Source organism: Xyrauchen texanus, chromosome 27 (genome assembly GCF_025860055.1).
Source record: "Xyrauchen texanus isolate HMW12.3.18 chromosome 27, RBS_HiC_50CHRs, whole genome shotgun sequence".
In the NCBI taxonomy this organism is placed as follows: domain Eukaryota; kingdom Metazoa; phylum Chordata; class Actinopteri; order Cypriniformes; family Catostomidae; genus Xyrauchen; species Xyrauchen texanus.
Window position 1 is genome coordinate 41,142,221 of NC_068302.1, and position 16,017 is coordinate 41,158,237.

General features: G+C 39.3%; 1 protein-coding gene across 1 annotated transcript; it reads right to left on the reverse strand.

Annotated features, from left to right (window-relative positions):
• Nucleotides 1–817: 817 nt before the first annotated feature.
• Nucleotides 818–15,230, reverse strand: LOC127621421 (hippocampus abundant transcript-like protein 1). The gene is made up of 12 exons (XM_052094999.1): nucleotides 15,105–15,230; nucleotides 13,991–14,086; nucleotides 13,222–13,284; nucleotides 12,936–13,063; nucleotides 12,607–12,721; nucleotides 10,417–10,635; nucleotides 10,221–10,334; nucleotides 8,558–8,629; nucleotides 8,367–8,479; nucleotides 8,094–8,191; nucleotides 2,329–2,477; nucleotides 818–2,238 (listed from the first exon to the last, which is right to left on the reverse strand). The coding sequence occupies exons 1-12, from the start codon at nucleotides 15,123–15,125 to the stop codon at nucleotides 2,023–2,025; spliced, it is 1,404 nt and encodes a 467-aa protein (XP_051950959.1). The 5' UTR covers nucleotides 15,126–15,230; the 3' UTR covers nucleotides 818–2,022.
• Nucleotides 15,231–16,017: the final 787 nt, after the last annotated feature.

Sequence of the window (16,017 nt, forward strand, 5' to 3'; positions counted from 1 at the left end):
ACTCACACACCCAACACACTCACCCCCAACACACTCACACACACACCCCAACACACACACCCCCAACACACTCACACACCCAACACACACACCCCCAACACACTCACACACCCCCAACACACTCACACACCCAACACACTCACCCCCAACACACTCACACACACACCCCAACACACACACCCCCAACACACTCACACACTCACCCCCAACACACTCACACACTCACACACTCACACACACACCCCAACACACTCACCCCCAACACACTCACACACTCACCCCCAACACACTCACACACTCACACACCCAACACACTAATCCCCAACACACTCACACACACACCCCAACACACACACCCCCAACACACTCACACACTCACCCACAACACACTCACACACCCAACACACTCACACACCCAACACACTCACACACACACCCCCAACACACTCACACACTCACCCCCAACACACTCACACACACACCCCCAACACACTCACACCCCCAACACACACCCCCAACACACTCACACACTCACCCCCAACACACACCCCCCAACACACTCACACCCTCAACACACACCCCACAACACACTCACACACTCACCCCAACACACTCACACACACACCCCCAACACACACACACCCCCAACACACTCACACACCCAACACACACACCCCCAACACACTCACACACCCAACACACTCACCCCCAACACACTCACACACACACCCCAACACACACCCCCCCAACACACTCATACACTCACCCCCAACACACTCACACACCCAACACACTCACACACTCACCCCCAACACACTCACACACACACCCCCAACACACTCACACACCCAACACACTCACACACTCACCCCCAACACACTCACACACACACCCCCAACACACTCACACACCCAACACACTCACACACTCACACCCGCACTAACTCGCACACACACACACACACAAAATAATTGTTTACTACAGAAAGTTTGAAATATAAAATATTTACTCTGATTCTTCTGTTTTATCCTCTAATTGAATTACCATAATTTTGCAGTTCATTTTCTTGGCGAGTTATTAATGAATGTTTGATATAAATGATTGGTATTAAATGTTTATTCTGTGTGTTTGTAACATCATGGTCAGGTTTGATCGCAGCAGAATGACATTAACTGTAAAAACTGACATTTTAAAATGATAAACTTTGACAAATAATAGTTTGATATTGTCTGAATATATATCGAATGCAGATCTTGTGATAAAAAATAAGTTTATAATAAGTCATCAGACTGCACAGTGTGTGTCTACAGTCATCTACAGTTACTGGCGTCACATGATTCATTATTTACACAGATTATTCACCAGATGACAGAAATCTGCCTCACGTTTATGCCACATTCTCATAGTTTCAACAGGAGATCAAAAGAGCATAAAATCCCCAAAGAAATGCATAATTTTATAGTTCTTACTTCATTATCTAAAAGAAGGGATACACATCTGACCCTTCCGGTCAAAAATGACCGCAAATACCAAAGGAAGGTGCCGAGGATTAAAATGGTTATATCTGTTAAACTATTTATTACAAAATCCGAAAACAATGTATTGTGGGTATGTTGATAGTCTCGACAAAGTCCCAAAGTTTGGTTCCCGTACTAAAAACTTTGTGGCATTTAAATATTATAATCTTCCTCTCCCGGGTCAAAAATGACCCAAACGTAATAGGAGGGTTCAAAGGCACTTCAATGAAATAATTAAATCACATATTAAACTAAACACAATTTGAGTTTACTTAAAACTTCCCCACAATGACATTATAATCATTGCAAGTAGCTCAGAGGTTAAAGGTCATCAGGAATATGTTACATTAAAGGACACTGGCTGACTACAGTTTATATTCATATATACGGCAGCACATGAACTATGCAGAAGGCACATTCTCTTAAAAACCATAAAAGTCAGACATTCAGACATTGGTGGAATAACAACTTGTCAAACCCAAAGTTTCTGGTCTGGTTCAGGCGTCTATAAGCTACTGTCCTGTAACAGCGGTTCGTTGTCTTCATCGCTCACGGGAACTGAACTGTTCTGCAGGCCGCCGCTCACCGGTTCCGTCATCACCCGCGAGCTGCACGTCTTCACTACGGGAGTGTGTTGAGCTGGAATGAAGATCGCCACCAGCAGAGCCAACAGAACCGTGCACGCTCCGAACAGGAAGGGAGGACCCGGAATAGCTGACTTCTGTAAGACAAAAGACGCTAGAGTTGATATAAACCGCTGATATAAACAACACAATACTGATGAAATCATGTGGTTCAGCAGCTCTCGGACCTCTTCAGTGTCAGGTGAGACAGGGTTCGGGTCCACTGGACTCGTCTCTTTCAGTTCCACATTAAAGAGGAAGAATATGAATCCAAACAGAGCCGGACCGAGTCCATTGCACAGACCACGAATCCCTGTGATCATCCCCTGAACCGCTCCTGGAAACACAACACGCACACGTCTGATGAATAACCTTTGTCATTTACACAAGTTTGGACATTACTTGTTATGACTATTTTCAACATTTCAGAATAATAGTGAAGTCTTCAAACCTATAAACAACACAAATGGAAGAATGGGAACGATCAAAGACGCTTTCAAAGGGAGTCAGTCCACTCAGCGGCCATCTTTGAAATGCTCCATGTAAACAAGTGGCATAAAGTACAACTCTTATCTACATGAACGGAGAAATGTTCAAATCTCCGAAACGGTTGGTGAAGATTACCATCAAATAAGTAAGGAATAATTGACGACGGGCCGTTGAATTATTAGAAAAATAATGCACACCCGGGGTGGTAATGCGGTCACGACGCGAAGCGGAGTTACACCTCGGGTGTGCATTATTTTTCTAATAATTCAACGGCCCGAGTCAATTATTCCGCTTACTACAGTTACCACACCTCGAAACATTGTTCAGATGATGTGATTCTAGACGTTTGTCAAGTTTTTGTCATTAAAACGCTCTTGTATGTAGGACTAATTTCTTACACATCTAATCCCATGCCTCCGTTGCTAATTCCAAAACGTCATTTTAGAGTTAGTAACGGAGGTTTGAGCCACTGACAGCAGACTAATGCAGTTATTAGTGTAGTTATTAGAGAGACAGAGGTTGCAATAATGAGACAGAAAATCATGTGCGTCATATTATTTAATTTATTTATTAATTCATACGTTATAATTCATTCGTTAATTCGAACTAATTTATTTATTAAACTTAAACTGCACGTTTCCATTGATGGTGAATTCAGACATCGAAAATGGCAGATCAAGCGCATTGGGCTGACAGAATTCAAATCATCCAACGAAGTATTGGGCTGCTGTGTCTGGTGACAAATCCTCTTGAAGTTGAAGTGGATTTGTCACTGTCACTTCTTGTTATGAATTGTATCCTATTTTCCGTTATTACAGTTGACTACGCGAAGTGATATGGAACTGTAATGCGGTCAAGACCTGCCTGGAACTACTTTAGCCGTGCGTTTCCCTGAAAATAATTGCACACCTTAGAACGTTCTCAACCAATCAGAATCAAGCATTCAACAGCCCTGTAGTATAACATATTTCAAAATCTGACAACACTGGAATCATAAATTGTGCTTCTTTAGCTCAAATCACACAATATACACTCACCTAAAGGATTATTAGGAACACATACTAATACTGTGTTTGACCCCCTTTCGCCTTCAGAACTGCCTTAATTCTACGTGGCATTGATTCAACAAGGTGCTGAAAGCATTCTTTAGAAATGTTGGCCCATATTGATAGGATAGCATCTTGCAGTTGATGGAGATTTGTGGGATGCACATCCAGGGCACGAAGCTCCCGTTCCACCACATCCCAAAGATGCTCTATTGGGTTGAGATCTGGTGACTGTGGGGGCCATTTTAGTACAGTGAACTCATTGTCATGTTCAAGAAACCAATTTGAAATGATTCGAGCTTTGTGTCATGGTGCATTATCCTGCTGGAAGTAGCCATCAGAGGATGGGTACATGGTGGCCATAAAGGGATGGACACCAACAATGCTCAGGTAGGCCGTGGCATTTAAACGATGCCCAATTGGCACTAAGGGGCCTAAAGTGTGCCAAGAAAACATCCCCCACACCATTACACCACCACCACCAGCCTGCACAGTGGTAACAAGGCATGATGGATCCATGTTCTCATTCTGTTTACGCCAAATTCTGACTCGACCATTTGAATGTCTCAACAGAAATCGAGACTCATCAGACCAGGCAACATTTTTCCAGTCTTCAACTGTCCAATTTTGGTGAGCTCTTGCAAATTGTAGCCTCTTTTTCCTATTTGTAGTGGAGATGAGCGGTACCGGTGGGGTCTTCTGCTGTTGTAGCCCATCCGCCTCAAGGTTGTGCGTGTTGTGGCTTCACAAATGCTTTGCTGCATACCTCGGTTGTAACGAGTGGTTATTTCAGGCAAAGTTGCTCTTCTATCAGCTTGAATCAGTCGGCCCATTCTCCTCTGACCTCTAGCATCAACAAGGCATTTTCAGCCCACAGGACTGCCGCGATACTGGATGTTTTTCCCTTTTCACACCATTCTTTGTAAACCCTAGAAATGGTTGTGCGTGAAAATCCCAGTAACTGAGCAGATTGTGAAATACTCAGACCGCCCGCCTGGCACCAACAACCATGCCACGCTCAAAATTGCTTAAATCACCTTTGTTTCCCATTCTGACATTCAGTTTGGAGTTCAGGAGATTGTCTTGACCAGGACCACACCCCTAAATGCATTGAAGCAACTGCCATGTGATTGGTTGATTAGATAATTGCATTAATGAGAAATTGAACAGGTGTTCCTAATAATCCTTTAGGTGAGTTTATATATATATATATTCATAGGCTGGAGGAGCTAATGCATATGTGCACTCTTGAGTTGATTGCAGGTGATGTCTGTATCTTAAAGGTGATTGGCTCTTTTACCTTTAAGGCGGGACTTCCTTTTCTACATCCACCATATTGGCTGTTCCGATTTCTCCCTATGACTATGAACTCTAAGAGTGCGTTCAGGCCAGAGGCGCCGAGAGCGTCAAATTGTCTCGCAGGGGTGCATCCGTGGCCGGCACGTCTTGGGCATTGTGGCCATTATTCATTCATTGCCATGGCGGGTTTTCCTGTAATCTGTCCCGGTTTTCTTACAGGGATATATGCATTTTATTTTTAGTTTATTTTGGTAACAAACAACCATCATTTTAATTACTTTCTGCCATCGATCGATTTCTTACATATTTAAAAGGTTTCATGAGGATATTTGCTACTTGTGACAGATATGCGGTCGACATATCTGGTTGTTTTGTGCCCGCTTTAAATATAGTTCACAAAACCAAGCGTTCCAAACGAACGTTGCCGCCTATTTCTACCATGTCAGAGCATCCACGAATCTTCGATAGCGTTGTTGGCAGGGCAACCAAAGCAAATTCTGATGCTCTCGCCGCCTCTGGTCTGAACGCCCGGTAAATCCATTGTCCAATAATTAGCCAATAATATATGCATTTACAGAAATTGGCACACTGTTGACATGACTCATGAACGGAAAAAAGACATGCCAAGTTTGAGTCAGCACACAAGTGTGGATTATCTTTTCAACTATAGGTGGCGCTGTCTCCAACCTGCTCAGGTACGGGGTTTTTTCTTCCTTTTGCTCTGGTGTGCTGAGGGGCCGCGTACCATGTTAAAACTGTGTATGCTTACTGATACTATACTGTTGCTATGTATCTTGTGTTATAACACATTATACTCTAAAGTATAACTATGAATAGAGGAAGTCTAATAATGTACTTATAACATTATAACTTCTGCTGTATTAACATTGAATGTCTCATGTGTTATAACACATTATACTCTAAAGTATAACTATGAATAGAGGAAGTCTTATAATGTATTATAACATTAACTTTATTAACTTCTGCTGCGTTAACATTGAATGTCTCTTGTGTTATAACACATTATACTCTAAAGTATAACTATGAATAGAGGAAGTCTTATAATGTACTTATAACATTAACTTTATTAACTTCTGCTGCATTAACACTGAATGTATCTTGTGTTATAACACATTATACTCTAAAGAATAACTATGAATAGAGGAAGTCTTATAATGTACTTATAACATTAACTTTATTAACTTCTGCTGTGTTAACATTGAATGTCTCATGTGTTATAACACATTATACTCTAAAGTATAACTATGTATAAGAGTCACACAGTCTCGTGTACAGGCTAGGTTCAACTTAATGCCCGTGCAGACCACTATTATGTTGTAAACAAAAATGTTAAAGTGTCATGAAACACTAAACTTAATTTTCTGAGAAGTTATGTATGGATATGTACATGTTACACATGACAGAAGACAACGTAAGCATCCATACATTTTAGGGATTTTTTGTGCTTTTTTCAACTTCTGGGTTTAAAATCAGCAGAGTCAACGTCACCAGTATCTTATAAATATTAATGAGACTGTGTTGCCTTATCCAATGAGAACGCAATGTCTAATGATAATTCATTAAACCATGTGACCTCGCTTCAAACTCGCAAGCGCTTCAGTTGAGGGAGTTGACTGTACCGAGTCAACATGGATTGTATTATGACTGGTTCACATGCAATACATGCTGATATAAGCGAGAAACAAAAAAACGCACATACATAGTCCAAAGCGTGGTGAAATGACGCACCCACATATAGTATCATCCTGCACGGAGGCGCACATCGCTGAAACGCATCACAACTGTCAAAGACGTCCATCTAGTGCATGTTACTGTGATGAACGCGCAGCGAAGGCAGATGAGGAGATGCGGATCCACATGCAGTTTAACTTTATTGATGACCAAACAAACAAACAAGGCAGGTACACGAAAAACTAGGGAACAAAGAAAACAGCCACAATGGGCAAAAAGGAAACTAAACACGATGAGACACAAACAGAGATCTCGGGCGGGGAACACAGACCATGCTTAACAACATTCAACGATAGACAGTGACTAAACAAACAGACAGGGTTTAAATACGTGGACATGGGAAGACAGGAACCAATGAACAGACAGAACTCAAACAAGATAACTAGGTGATAAACTAAAACAAAAGACAACTAACGAGGGCAGGTGAAAACAATGAACAGCGAACACGAACACTAACAGGGAGACTGTGGAGCTACAAAAGGGACAAAAGTGAAAACTAAGGAATTACAAAAGTGACAAAAATGGTAAACAAAGGGCAACGGTGAAACAAGACAAGGTATACATAACAGTTACATACACCAACAATTAAAAACAGCACAGATGGGCGCGAGAACGCGTCCAGTTTGTGCTCAAAACAACAAGAGGCAGCAGCTGAATGCCAGAGAATAGCGTCTCCCTTTCAGAGTTGTAACTTGACACTGCGTCTTTTAAAAGCAGCGTGAGATGCATGACAGCGGTCAAAGATGTCTGTCTAGTGCATGTTTATATACAAAATATTATTCAAAATCGTCCAGATGGTTCCCCTTTGGTGTTCAGGAATAGTTAGTAGGCCAAACAAGGCCTGTTTGTCCAGCTCTTTCTCTCAGTTTACGAACTGAAGCACCAGTGGGTGGGGCCAAGGGTGCGATGATGTAAAGTAGGCGTTGATGTTATTCTGTAGAGACGGTCATGAATTAATGCACCCCTTGTGACATAGGGTAGTCTCAGAAGTAGAGATGTTTTTGGAGCTTGTTTTCAATAAATGCTTTTTAAGTTTTGAGTTCTGAAATTTACAGTATGTTTTTATAGTGTAAAGACCTCTTTTATTGTCAAAATATCAAGGAAAATTGGATTCCTCATGGCATGACCCCTTCTAACAAATCAAATTTTGTAGAAAACAATTTACATGTTTCTACAAAACAATAAACAAAGTCAAAATTCAGGCAAACTTTTGAGTATCTCTTTCACATTCAACCATAAATGACTGTCAATTGATGGCACAATTCCTCATTAACAAAAGTGTGGAAATTACCTTCAGCTGAATAATGTGAGCACCTCCGACAGGCTTTTTAACGGCCGTGCCGTTCTCATGGTGACTTGTTTCTTACCCTGCTGGTCGTGATCGGTGCAGCGTGACACCAGCGTGCTCACTGCAGGAAACGTGATACTGGACATGGCAGCGACCGTACCAGCTGCCCACATCATCCTGCAGATAATTAATACACAAACACAAGTGTTATTTTAAACCCAGAGAGTCAGACAGTCGCAAACTCAATGTGACAGAATGGAACAACAGTAATGTGTTTGATCACTTTCCCATTACTTAACGTACCAGACGACAGAGCAAAATAAATGTAAATAATGCCTTAAATTCAACTTACCAGGGTTCTGAGCCAAAACCGTACCAGGCCAGCTGGAACAGCTGAAATCCGAGGCCCAGTAATACTGTGCTTTTATTTCCAATTTTCTTCATCAAAACGCTTAAAAGTAATGTCTGCAAAAAAGACAACCATTCTCATAATGGCGTTCGAGAATACAAATATTTATAGAAGAGAAAAGCCGCGTTTCAAACCTGCGCTACGATGGACAGAATCCCAACCATCGCTATAAACCCTGCAATCGCTACGGAGGAAAAGTTAATGACCTGAAAAATCAACACAAAGTTTCAAATGTTACAAAATGACAATGAACATTCCTCAAAGTCGAGATGAACTCTTTTAATTGTTTACCTTCTCAATACATGTTCCTGTCTAATTGTAAACAATTCATCTCGTTATTCCAAAGAGAAAAACACGTTTGTGTTCCTGACAGCAGTGTAAGAAATTAACTTTTCAATTAAGAGGCTAAATTTACCCCCGGATTAATTTTCATGAACCACATATTTATAATGCATTGTAAAGGCGTTAAAATGCATTCATAATGTCTCATAATACACCTTTTAATAAGTTATTACTTCTCATAAATATTTATAACTACTATACGACTTCTCCTATTCATAGTTATACTTTAGAGAATAATGTGTTATAACACAAGAGACATTCAATGTTAACACAGCAGAAGTTAATAAAGTTAATGTTATAAGCACATTATAAGACTTCCTCTATTCATAGTTATTCTTTAGAGTATAATGTGTTATAACACAAGAGACATTCAATGTTAACACAGCAGAAGTTAATAAAGTTAATGTTATAAGCACATTATAAGACTTCCTCTATTCATAGTTATACTTTAGAGTATAATGTGTTATAACACAAGATACATTCAATGTTAACACAGCAGAAGTTAATAAAGTTAATGTTATAAGCGCATTATAAGTGTTCTTTGACTGCTTTATTAAAGTTATAAAAGAAATATCTTCTTATAAACAGTCATAACACTTATAACATATATTAATATCACAGGTCAAACTTCTAGAATGGAAGTTATTTATAAATCAGATGCACAAACATTAAAGTTTATTGAATAGAGTTCAGTGTAGAATCAGTTTGAGTAGTTTTTATTCTTGTGTGTGTTTAAATGTGTTCAACATACATATTTAGAGTTTATGATATATTTGAATCTTTTAGCTTTACAAGTGTTTCCATTAAATGTGTGTTATTTTGTATTTTGTGCATGTGTGATGTTTATAACTTCCAGCATGACTTATAATGTGTTATAACCACTTATAAATATCTTATAGATGTTTATAAGAACACTAATATATATATTATATACAGAATATATTACAAATATATATTATACATTATAACTTCTGCTGATAAAATCAGATGTTCATTGTGTTATAACACATTATACTCCAAGGTATAACTATGAATAGTTAAGTATTATAAATGTACTATAACTGTGGTTACAATTATTTATGATAAGTTATAACATATAAGGTGTATTATGAGAAATTACTCATGCATTATAAATATGTGCTTCATAGAAAGTTTTTTACCTTTATGAGGGCAAATGTTTTCTACTCCTAACAAATGTAAAATACTAGTAAATGTAGAGTAATTATATCTAATGTTTTATGCAAGAATATGTATATCTAGGCCTAGAATACAATATTAAAAAATATATCAGATGTTAAAAATATTCCATTATTTAGAATTTCTGAGACATTTTTGTCACTTTCGGAGGCAATTTCTGATCCTGCCTGAGATATATTTAATACATCATATTACTGAAGGAAGATGGGTATCAAACTAATATGTTTATATTGACTAAGTCCACAACAATCTGCACACCTGTCCCAGGTAGAGGAAGAAGCTGGAATACTGTCCGGCTTCAGGCAGATACGACAGGAACACTGTGACACAGATGAGCAGCACCGTCGAGTCTTTTCCAACCTTCCGCAAAGACTGACAGGAACAAACAGTTTCGGTAAAAATATCTTTTGAGCAGATTAAAATCAAATCAGAGCACAAAAAGTGTGTAACTCACAGCAAACGGATCAGCCTGCGCCCAAGAAATGGGAAAACCCCACGATGATATTCTCATTTTATCAGGAAGAGACTCTGGAACGACCAGCAGAATAAAGAGGATATCTAGCACAGCGATTATAGTGGCGAGCAGCACCACCAGACTGTCTCCATACCGGACCGACAGGAACGCTCCGATCGCTGGACTCGTCACTAAACTCGCCGCAAACGTCGCTGAGACCTGAAATCAAAGACCAATAGACAGTCCCGAAACAAACACTGTGGACTCGATTATATCAAGGTAAAATTACTCGATTATGTCGTTTAAAATGAAGCATCATCAAAGGAACAATTTGACATATCTGGAGTGTCTTTTGGCATGTAAGAAAGTATGATTGGACATCACTGATTATGATTAAGAAAAAGTGGATTTAAGTTGAATTGCTTATATAACAATACAATTCATTATAACTTTTGACCAACAGGTGGCGCTGTCACCGAGTTTATATAGTGCGGTTAGGGTGTGGTGTCAGTGAATTGCACAAAGTTTCATGCCAATACGCCAAAGTGTGCCAAGATACATTTTAAGATCCTTTTAAGAGTCTTGCCATCTATTTCGTTGGCACGCTATTCGAGAACCGATTGATCTAGATTTTGTTAACTTTTTGTCCTGAATGTCCCTAGGTGCAGATTTCATGTGTATCAGATGTACGTCCTGCGAGGAGGTTTTCAATTAAAATAAAAATGGCGGCCTGGGTATCTCAGCGACTATCACACCTGGAGTCGCTAGTTTGAATCCAGGGCGTGCTGAGTGACTCCAGTCAGGTCTCCTTAGCAACCAAATTGGGCCGGTTGCTAGGGAGGGTAGAGTCACATGGGGTAACCTCCTCGGGGTCACTATAATGTGGTTCTCACATTCGGTCGGGCGTGTGGTGAGTTGGATCCCACGGAGAATAGCGTGAAGCCTCCACATGTGCTACGTCTCCACAGTAACGCACTCAACAAGTCACGTGATAAGATGCGCGAATTGACGGTCTCATAAGCGGAGACAACTGAGACTCGTCCTCCACCACCCAGATTGAGGCGAGGCACTACGCCACCACAAGGACTGGTGGCGCATTGGGAATTGGGCGTTCAAAAACAGTTGGCGGTCTGGAAGTATGGCAAAACTTGGCATCATCGTGTTCGACATGACCCAAGGAAGCTTACGATTCAAGTCTTAAAAGGTTCTTTAAAAAGTTATAAGCATTTTATTATATAATTTGACCCCTATGGGGCACAGTCCCCAAACTTTCTGAGTACCTTCAGGACATGGCCCTGATGACACATACCAAATTTTGTAATGATTCGCCAATGTGTTACAGCAATTTAAGACAAAATTAAAAATGTCAGACTCTCAATATGGCCCACAAAAGGGAAACTGTGTATTATTCGACTCTGTATGTCCCAAGGAATGTAAAGAGACAAGTCTCGTGATTTTAGGCCAAACTATTCAGCTGTTAGAAGGAAAAATAGCCATTTTCATATTTATTGACCACTAGGTGGCGCTGTGCTGAAACTGTGCAGGTACCCTCACAGTTTTGTTTCAATTAGCTAAAGCGGTGCAGCCTCACGTCCATCTAGGCGTGCTCGCTGTCGAATTCTTTGATGCGGTATACTAAAACAGTCACGTATTCCTTCACCTTTTATCCAGGACAGATGGTCTAAGAGTTCTAAAAATGTAAATGGTGGAAAAAAAATCTAGTGGGCGGAGCTTCAAATCAATGCAACCTATTGGGATATGGCATGACCATTATTTTGTTTCCAAGCCTTACGGCCCATAGATATAGATATGCAACTTTGAACAGTTGGTGGCGCTAGAGGGTTTATGTTAGAGACCCCAAATTTGGGTCAGTTACATTTGAGAGTGTCCTCTATCATTGTGCCAAATTTCATAACTTTCCTGTGTACATTTCTATGGGTTGTCATAGACTGCATGAGTGGAAGAACAATAAGAAGAGGAACTCTTAATAGGTGCATATGCACATTTAGTGCTCGGCCGCTAATAAATCTGATTGATAGAGCAGATAGTTCTGGTCCTGGATGCTGATTGGTTAACACAGTGTTCCATTGATGCATTTATATTCAATGAATCATTTCAGACTTTATTGACGACATCATACCACCTCAAGTGCACGTTTGATGCATGACTGACGCATGTTCAACTTCTTACCAGTCCGTACGCCGTGCTTCTCTCATGTTCTTCTGTAATATCAGCCACATACGCAAATATAACAGAAAACGTAACGGAGAAAAGTCCAGAAACTGACATCAGAGCAAAAAACCACCTGCAGAGAAGAGACACAAACATAGACACACAATTCTTCGGCTTTTATGCTTTTAGGAGTGAGAAATGAATCAAATATGAATATACAGCAGTCAGCAATGAGAAACCCAGTCTTATAAAGACAAAGTGTTTCTGTTCATGTTTTTTGCTCTTGTGTAGAACAAGCGGAGTAGTTTGAAGCTTTAGTCACATGAAGAGCATGTGATGTCTCATACCACGGGCTGATCCTCATTAGTGGGATGGGGGCGCAGGTGAAAAACACTGTGAGAAGCAGGAAGGACTTTCTGCCACAAACATCAGACAAGGCACCGATCAGAGGAGCGCTCATGAACGACAACAAACCCTGCACACACAAACGCATTAAAGTAAAACACATCAGCACAAACAAGCAACTTTTGCCTCCTTTTCTAATCAATGAAAGCAGTGTTGGAGAATTCAACCTTAGCATTTAACTACCATAATGATTGACAGCTGTTTCACATTATGATTACATGCATTTACCTTCACTCCCTGAATGAGGCCGTTCATGAGAAACGTGTGCTGTGGAAATGTTTCATGCAGGACCTAAAGTGAAGAAAAAGCATTTCTGGTTTGCGTATGAGTTTACTACCGTACTGTTTGCATTTGGACATGAATTATCTTTGACTATACTTTGACTATACTATCTTATTAACTATACTTTGTTTAGCATTTGCATCTGCTGTGATCCAGTGAGACACTTCCAATGCAAGTCAATGGGGTTTAATCTGTAAACATTAAAATACTGTTTCACAAGTATAGACACAAGACATAAACAATATGTGTGTTAACATGATTTTACTGTCATTAAATCACTTATTAACCACATCTGTGTGAAGATATGGACAATTTTACAACTTGGTTACCATGACAACATAACGCTATAAACCCTAAAGCCCCACAATGATGATTTAAACAACGTTACAGCTCAAATAAAACACAAGTTTGAACAGAAGAATTAATGTAACTGCTTTTATCAAATTATAATCTTCACATTTCTGACTTTAAACCCCATTGACTTCCATTGTAAGTGTCTCACTGGAACACACATTTGTGCTTTATTAACGAAAAAAAGGAGCGTGTCAACATTTTTGTGGTAATCAACATTATGACACAAATGCTGTCCATTGAGCTGAACTGGTATTGAATCTGATATATTCATGTAAGAGCTTCAGATAATGTGCATGGGGTGAAATAAATGTATTAAAATCATCATATATATTTTTCACCGCTGTGTTTTGAAATGACTCACTGTCAGCATCGGTGTGGTCAGGAGACCCCAGGCGAAATATTCCAGGAAGATCACCACCACAGCATGGGTCACCTTCGCCCGACCAACACTGCATTGCTGACAAAAATATTCAGTTTCATTGGCATGAATAGCAAACCATTATTGTTTTTATGTTAATCAATGCACAAAATGAAATTGCACCAACCAAACCAAAAGCCACTTAAAGGGACAGTTCACCCAAAAATGAAAATTCTCTCACTATTTACTCGCCCTCATGCCATCCCAGTTGTGTATGACTTTCTTTCTTCTGCAGAACACAAATTAAGATTTTTAGAAGAATATTTCAGCTCTGTAGGTCCATACAATGCAAGTGAATGGTGACCAGAACTTTTAAGCTCCAAAAAGCACAAAAAGGCAGCATAAAAGTAATCCATGTTTTCAGAAGCAATCCAATTGGTTTTGTACAGTGAAAAAGGAACTTTGGTCTGTTTGCAACCAAAATCAATTAGATCACTTCAGACAATGCTGTTTAAACCACAAGAGTCATATGGATTGCTTTCATAATGATTTTATGTGCTTTTTGGAGCTTCAAAGTTCTGCTCACAATTCACTTGCATTGTATGGACCTACAGAGCTGAAATATTCTTCTAAAAATCTTCATTTGTGTTGTGCAGAAGAAAGAAAGTCACACACATCTGGGGTGGCATGAGGGTGAGTAAATAGTGAGAGAATGTTTGGGGTGAACTGTCGCTTTAAATGGCTTTTGGTTTGATTGGTGCAATTTTATTTTGTGCATTGATTAACATAAAATCTATAAAACTGGAATGCCTTTCAAACCTGCAGAAAATGGTATAATATGCATTAACTTCGGAGAGAAACTTCACGAATATCATTCCCTGCCATAAACAACTACCAACATGGAAAGATTCCCATTTTACTCTACCAGAAAATTAGGTGTGAAATGAACATGTGCTTTCTCACGATAAACACTGCTGCTGAAAATGATTAACTTTAATTTGTCAGTCTATATTCATCTAAAGTATGACATTATATGAAACCAAAACAGACGCGAGACAGAAACCGATGATTAAACTGAACATATAACGTTAAATGAATGAATGTTAAAATCACTAACTCTGATATCTTTGAACAGCATGATGTTTTCCGTCGTAAACGCTCACATTCTGTTCAATCTGTCTTTCATTATGACCACTTTTAATGAAGATAAATTCATCGTTTCCGCGGCTCTTCAGAATAAGAGTCTTTTGATGACAAAATACAACTTCAACTTCCTGTTTCCGGCTGCCGCGAGTTGAGTTCAGAATAAGAGTCTTTTGATGACAAAATACAACTTCAACTTCCTGTTTCCGGCTGCGCGGTAGCTGACTTCAGAATAAGAGTCTTTTGATGACAAAAAAAAAAAAAAAAAGAAAAAGAGTATTTTTATGGAACACATTTCCAAAGTATGTGTATGATATGTTGGGTGGCTTAGATCTTTTGTTGAGATGTGATTATAAAATGTACAAACTACCTGTGAAATTAGCTAAATTTCACAAACAAGCTTTATTAGCTTGGATGCTGGTGTTTAAGCACAATTTTCCCCCAAATAAATATATTATTGGGAATAATAGAAGTATTCAATATAAAAAGAGATCTCTCTTCTATAAAAGTTGGTATGAAAATAATATTGCGTTAGACAACTTTTAAATTCAAATGGTAATTTGTTAACTTATAGTGAATTCTAGGATAAATTTGGGTTACCAGTTACACTAAAAGAGTTTCCTGTTGTGTTTGATGCCATAGCTCGGAAGGTTACACATTTTGTAAGAGCTTGTGGAAGTGATATTTCTGAGACAATATATGTGAAAGACAGCATGTTCATAGAAGATATTGATATCCTTAAACACCATTGTACTAATAAACATATTAGAAATATTATAATTATAACAATCACCCCTGGAGTCGCGAGTTTGAATCCAGGGTGTGCTGAGTGACTCCTTAGCAACCAAATTGGCCTGGTTGCTAGGGAGGGTAGAGTCACATGGGGT

Bases quoted from the DNA above. Each gene is read 5' to 3' on its own strand.
- LOC127621421 (XM_052094999.1), bottom strand. From the start codon at position 15,125: ATGCTGTTCAAAGATATCAGA. The intron at 12,722-12,935 runs GTATGAGACATC...TCTTCTCTGCAG, and splicing joins CTAATGAGGATCAGCCCGTG to GTGGTTTTTTGCTCTGATGT. The intron at 2,478-8,093 runs GTAAGAAACAAG...TTGTGTTTCCAG, and splicing joins CACCGATCACGACCAGCAGG to GAGCGGTTCAGGGGATGATC.